Source organism: Mandrillus leucophaeus, unplaced genomic scaffold, assembly GCF_000951045.1.
Source record: "Mandrillus leucophaeus isolate KB7577 unplaced genomic scaffold, Mleu.le_1.0 Scaffold189, whole genome shotgun sequence".
In the NCBI taxonomy this organism is placed as follows: Eukaryota; Metazoa; Chordata; class Mammalia; order Primates; family Cercopithecidae; genus Mandrillus; species Mandrillus leucophaeus.
This window is the reverse complement of record NW_012101909.1, coordinates 669,482-675,766: the sequence shown is the minus strand read 5'-3', so window position 1 is coordinate 675,766 and position 6,285 is coordinate 669,482. Positions and strand designations below refer to the sequence as shown.

The 6,285-nt window shown below is 44.8% G+C and overlaps 1 protein-coding gene across 1 annotated transcript in view; it reads left to right on the top strand.

The window, feature by feature from the left end:
- The window catches only part of LOC105538284, a 44,556-nt gene that overhangs the window by 35,960 nt on the left and 2,311 nt on the right, over positions 1 to 6,285 (top strand). Inside the window, 3 exon segments of the mRNA XM_011978097.1 lie at positions 5,556 to 5,713; positions 5,802 to 5,875; positions 6,047 to 6,103. Of these exon segments, the coding sequence (XP_011833487.1) occupies positions 5,556 to 5,713; positions 5,802 to 5,875; positions 6,047 to 6,103 (289 nt within the window).

The following is a 6,285-nucleotide window of genomic DNA, read 5'->3' as shown; positions in this document are numbered from 1 at the left end:
CATCCAGATGTCATTTCATATAATCTGTAAAGCATCTGTAAATACAGTCATCTCTCAGTATCTGTGGAGGAATTGGTTCCAGGACCCCTGCAGATACCAGAATCCAAGGATGTTCAAGTCCCTTACATAAAATCACGTATCTGTTTATCACCTATGCATACCTTCCTGTATACTTTAAATCCTCTCTATAGTTCTTATAAGACCTAATGCAATGCAAATGTTATGAATATAGTTGTGATACTAATTTAAAATTTGTATTAATTTTATTGTTGTATTGTTATTTGTATATATATATTTTTTCTAATATTTTCAACCGTAAGCTGGTTGAATCTTTAGATGTGGAACCTGCAGGTAAAGAGAACTGACTGTGTAAGGGTTTTTTGTGTGAACATCACCATAATATCATTACACCACCTAAAAATACCCCAATAATTCCTTAATATCATTAATATCCAGTCAGTGTGCATTTCCTCAATTACTATTTATTTATTTGGAGTGTAGTGAAGCGAGCATGGCTCACTACAGCCTCGGCCTCCTGGGCTCAGGTGCCTCGGCCTCCTGGGTAGCTGGCCACATTCAGAGTGGTTTTTTTGTATTTTTTGTAGAGATGGGATTCCATCATGTTGCCCAGTCTGGCTTCGAACTCCTAGGCTCAAGCAATCTCCTGCCTTGACCTCCCAAAGTGCTGTGATTATAGGCTTGAACCACCACACCTGGCCCCCAATTATTTTTATAGTTTACTTGTTCTAATCCCATCTCATGAAAATCTAAACACTGCATTTGGTTGATAGATCCCTTATGTCTCTGTAGGCTCCCCCTCCAGCTCCTTTTAGCACCTGTTAATCTGGCTTTTGAAGAAAATGGTTGGTTTGTCCTGTAGAGTTTCCTTAATCTGAATTTTGCAGATTACATGCCAGTGGTATCTTTTACTACATTTCTTTGTTTCCTGTGCTTCCTAACAGTTGGAAATTAGATCTGGAGCTTTCATCAGGCTCAGGTTTCATTTTCTGGAAAGACCACCACATGGGTGGTGGTGTGTTCTATCAGAAACGCATCATGGCCCATTGTCTCTCTTTTGCTGATATTAGCAGCCATTAATGGTCATTGCCTAGAACTTGTATTTCATCAAGATGACATACTCATGATATCATTTTTTATTTATTTGCCAATACTTCTATAAAAAGAAATTTCTCTCATTAAATATTTCATTATCTTAAAATAATAGAGTTTGTATGGGAAAGACAGGACACATGCTTGATTCTTTCTCTTTATTTACCAATTTCTAGCATCCTCCAAGCGAACTTCATCTTCTATGAAAGCCGTCCCACAATGTTCCCGTCTTCATTCCTGTCCCCAGGACTTAATCATATAACGGCCCCTCACTGCCAGGGAGTCTGGGATCTTCAGCTGGGATTTAACCTGGGCGGCCGGGTGCTCAGATAATTTCCCAATTACATTGGAGAAGGGGATTGTGGACCCCGGTACCTGCTTCATTTCCTGTTGGCCCATACTGTTTGAGGGTTGAAGTGGTTTCATTCATCTTATCTTGTATCCCTTGCACTTCCTGATGCAGAGGGCTCTGTTCAGTGACTGTGCAGTGAACATGTGAGTAAATGGTGCAGTCCTCACTGTTCCCACACTTTCCATGACCCAGGTTCCCAATTCGGCACAAGTACATTGAGCTCCTTCCTATATAGCACATTCATTCCAAGGTGCTGCTTCTCTTCTCTCTCTCTTTCTCCTATTCTCCTCCTTCTCCTCTTCCCCTTCCCCTCCACTTCCACCTTTTCCAGTTCCTTTTCCTTCTTTTTCTTTTTTTTTTTGAGATGGAGTCTCACTCTGTTGCCCAGACTGGAGTACAGTAGTACCATCTTGGCTCACTGCAACCTCCGCTTCCCGGGTACAGGCAATTCTCCTGCCTCGGCCTCCCCACCAGCTGAGATTACAGGCATGCGCCACCACACCTGGCTAATTTTTGTATTTTTAGTAGAGTCGGGGTTTCACCATGTTGGCCAGGCTGGTCTCGAACTCCTGACCTCAGGTGATCCGCCCGCCTCGGCCTCCCAAAGTGTTGGGATTACAGGCATGAGGCACCACGCCTGGATCCAGTTCCTTGTCTTTCTCCTTCCGCTTTTAATTCTGGGCCTTTGTTCATATTTTGCCTCCTTGACTCAATGCCACTCCCATTTTCTTAGCCTGTTCAAAATAGACCCACACTTTAGGATTCTCACCTCCCCTGATCCATCCAAAGGATTTCCTGAGTATTCAGGCCTACCTTGACTTCTGTCTGACTCACCATCATCTTTGGTTATGGGCAGCCCGACCTGATTACTCTTTACTTTCTTGTGTTTATGCCCTGGCTCCCCAGCAGCCATCAGTGCCTGAGGCCATGCCTCTTTCTGTAGCAGGCTGCATCTAGAATCCCTGCCACATTCAACACAGGGCTGTCATGACACCAGTCCCAGGGGGTTCACTGATTGACGCAGAGCTGTTTTGCACAGCTTTTGAAAGCTGTGTCAACTTGATGTCAACACAACATGGAGAAGAGCAGGAATGCTGTCATCATTCTTGAACGTTTTTGTTACCTACATGACTGATGTGGTGAGTTTGTTTTCATTTGTTGACTAAAGGACAATGTGGTCATAACCTACATGTAATGTTGAGCTCCAAAAGAGCTGTTCTTAAAACAGATACTTCTGGGCCCCAGAAACATGATGATCTATAGAAATCTTTTTGAAGGTGGCCATAGTGGAGCCAAAAGAGAGTGGGGATTCGAAGTGTGGGTCAGAGATCAAAGTGACAGCGCTTTCTCCATCCTCTAAGGCCATGTTTTTCCATTTTGGATTAGGAATTATAGATCAACCTTCACTTTCATTTTTTTATACTTCTTGAGCCTTACATGCTATGCCACAAACATGCACTAGGTATTGATTTTGGCGGAGATTGACGGGGTGCGGAACATACAAAGGAAAAAAACCCCGAAGAATGGAATATTTCTACAAATCTTTCTACTCCAGAAATCTGCTTTATTGTACTTCTGTGGACTTTAGCTAATGGGAGGGAGAGTGGAAAACAGTCATCCCAGCCTGATGGAAACAGAAAGTAGAAGCAAGACTAGGCTATGTGCTAGGAAATATGGATTCTAGTTTTAGCTCACCCATTGAGTGGCTGTGACCTTGTTTACAACCTTCTGAGCTTTAGCTTCCTCATCTGAAAAACGAGAGATGGGTAAGACAATAATCGACTTTCATTCTGGAGACATCACTGTATTTATGTGTCTAGAATTCTGTGTGTGTGTGTGTGTGTGTGTGTGTTTTCAGATTCTTTACCTACTTTCTCACTGAATCCTCGCAATAAACCTATAAGGTAGGTCTGGCAGGGGTTGTGCTAATCCCTATTACACAGTTGGGTGTATTGGGGCTGAGAAATGTTAGGTAGTTGACAAGGTTTCATTAAAAATGAAATTCCTCCTCCTAATCCACAAAAATTCCTTCTTAGCAGGAGGCTCATGCCTGTGTTTGTATGTTGGTGTACTGACAAATGCAGGCATCTGTCTGTCACGTTTCTCTGATGTGCGAATGTGAAGGATGCAATTATTAGGTGGACTCATAGATTTCCCTTGGTTTGCATTGCTGGTCTGTTCTTTGATGATTGCCTTTGCCTGAGGGATGTTCCATGCTATAGCATAATTTACACTAACTGCATTAACTAGGCAATCATAAATAGCAATTGGATAGCAAGAGGTGGTGAGCAAGGAGCGATGGTGAAGTGAAGGGAGACAACGAAGAGCCGAACAGCCAGGCCCGATTCTGTGTACTCTACAAATATTAACTCATCTGGTTCTCACAAGAACCCCACCAAGAAGGTTGCTATCATCAAGCCCATTTTACAGATGTTGAAACCAAGGCCTAGAGGAGTTAAATAATTTGCCTGAGCTGCTAAGTGTCAGAGGCAGAATGTGAAGTCAGGCAATCAGATTACAGAGCTTGAACCCTAACCACCTTCCTGTCAGCGTCAGATTGGGTAATCATAAGCTTTTGCAAGCTGCTCTGGTACGAAGTAAGATTTTTAGAAAAGAATGCCCACCCAAAACTAGCAAGGTTGCACAGAGAAATTGGCATACCATATACATACTGCTGATAGTACTGACAATGAGTTTTAACTTTTTACAAAGCAATTTGTGGCAAAAGCCATAAAGTTTTCCATATTTGTCAATTCATGAATGTCAATCCTAGAAGTTTATTCTATGTTTATAGTTCAACCAAAATGAGATGCCATATGCATGAAGTTTATTGTATGATCTGTAATAATGGAACACTGGGAGCAAATTAAGTGCCCTAGAATAAGGTATGATTAAGTAATTTCATTCACTTGTTGGAATATATAAAAACATTTGAAATGATAATTACAATGGCTACGTAAAAGGACAGGAAAATGTTTCTGATAAAATGTTAAGTTTAAAAAGCAGGATGAAAAATATGTAGATTATGATGACAACTATGATATATATGCATATTGGCCAAGCCTGAAATAGAACAGGAAAATATTCGAGTAGTTAGGTGTTTGTTAAAGTCCTTTCATTTTTTTTCAGATTTCAATTAGTGGTGGCATTGTGTTTATTTATCAGATAATGAAAAAAGGAAAGAGCTGGTGGCAGAAGTGGGTTGAAAAAAATTGCCTAGGGTGAGACTTGGACTGTTGCTGGGAGACTTGCCACTGGCTGTCTTCATCCCTGAGTTCTCTAGGGGCAGCCAGAGTTTAGGGTGGGAAAGAGAGCTCAGGCCTGAGGGATCCAGGTGCTTGTGGGAGAGAGAATGGTGCACCCTGGGTTCTGCCCTTGCCACTGAGAATGTGGTAGCTGTCTCGGTGAAGCCAGGCTGTGGTTTTCCCTTTGCTGTCCTGTCCATTGCTTCATCTCACTTATCCCATTCCTTATTCTTCAAGTCTCAAAAGCCTTAGAAGTCACTTTCCTGGAGTCAACTTCAACTCCTCCCCCTGCCACCCACTGGGCTGGGTGCCCCTCCAAGGTGCCCTGTTTGTCCAGCTTCCCATACTACCCACTTCTGCATGGACCAGGCTCTATGGTGATTGCCCATTTGCATCTCTGAGGCCCTCTCTGGCCTCCAAGAGTTGGGATCTTGGGCAGATCTGGATCACCCTGGATCCCTATGCCCTTACTTAACACAGCATGGATTAAACGAATGATCCTCCTTTTCCAAGGTGAGGGCAGGTTGGGGTTGTATTAGATTCTTTCCAGCTCCACATATTGTGATTTTTACCATCTCCTATTTATCATACTCATTAAATAAAGAAGCCACTGGGTTTTGAAGACAAGTCCCGATGTAGGGAATGTCCTCTGTCTTTTTGCCCGTGGGTGGGCCACCGAAGCATTGTCTGGCTTTAGTGTGTGGACTGTGAGCCGGATGGGAGGCGTAGGGTTGCCTTGGGAGTTTTCACAGAAGGTTGGCTGAGCTTGCAAGAACACCGCCTCAGTCGTCCTCCTGGCAACAAGGCTTGCGGTGAAGGCTTTTTGATTGGGTCTTGCTTGTCCCCAGCTGGACTGTCACAGGGCACATGTGACACGGTGGCCGTGCCTCCACGTGTGAATTTGCAAGAGCCGCAGAGCCTGATGTTACATATCTGCCGGCTGACTGTGGAAGTGGGCGTGTCTGTGCACATGGCTGGGTGTACCTGTCTCAGATCAGGGAAAAAGGTAGATGAGTGGCCCTGGTTTTCTGGGCAGTGTGCCTCTGTGTAGACTGTTGGCAAAGACCTCAGTCAATGAGTGAATTTCAATTCAGCAAATAATTATTGTGAGCTTTGTGCTCTCCAAGAGCAACGACGCGGTGCGCCAGGCAGAGAACCTGGGGAGCGTGTATGTCTAACCTGTGTCTGCATCGTGTGTCCCCTCTGTGTGTCTCTGAGAATGCGTTCTTGGCACGTGTCCTGCGTTAACAAGGCGTTTGGTGTGTGCATGTCTGTGTGACAGTGCCTGGGTCCTGTTTGCGGCTGCTTGTTCGCATTCCAGCTTCCCTTGTGCTCGCAGTCAGGCTCTACACGTGCGCCAGCCTCCGAGCGCACGTCCCCGAGTGACCCGTGCGCGGTGTGCAGGGACCTCAGGGTCGTGTGCACTAAGGGCGCCCGTGCCCGTGTCTCTGCACTAACGAACGCACCTCCACATGTCTGAGTGCACGTCCCTCTCCATGTGTGCACGTTCCGTGTTCACGCCGCCCATGTCTGTGCAGGGGCGCTTCACGCGCGCGCGCTCCGGCCCGCGGGAGGCCA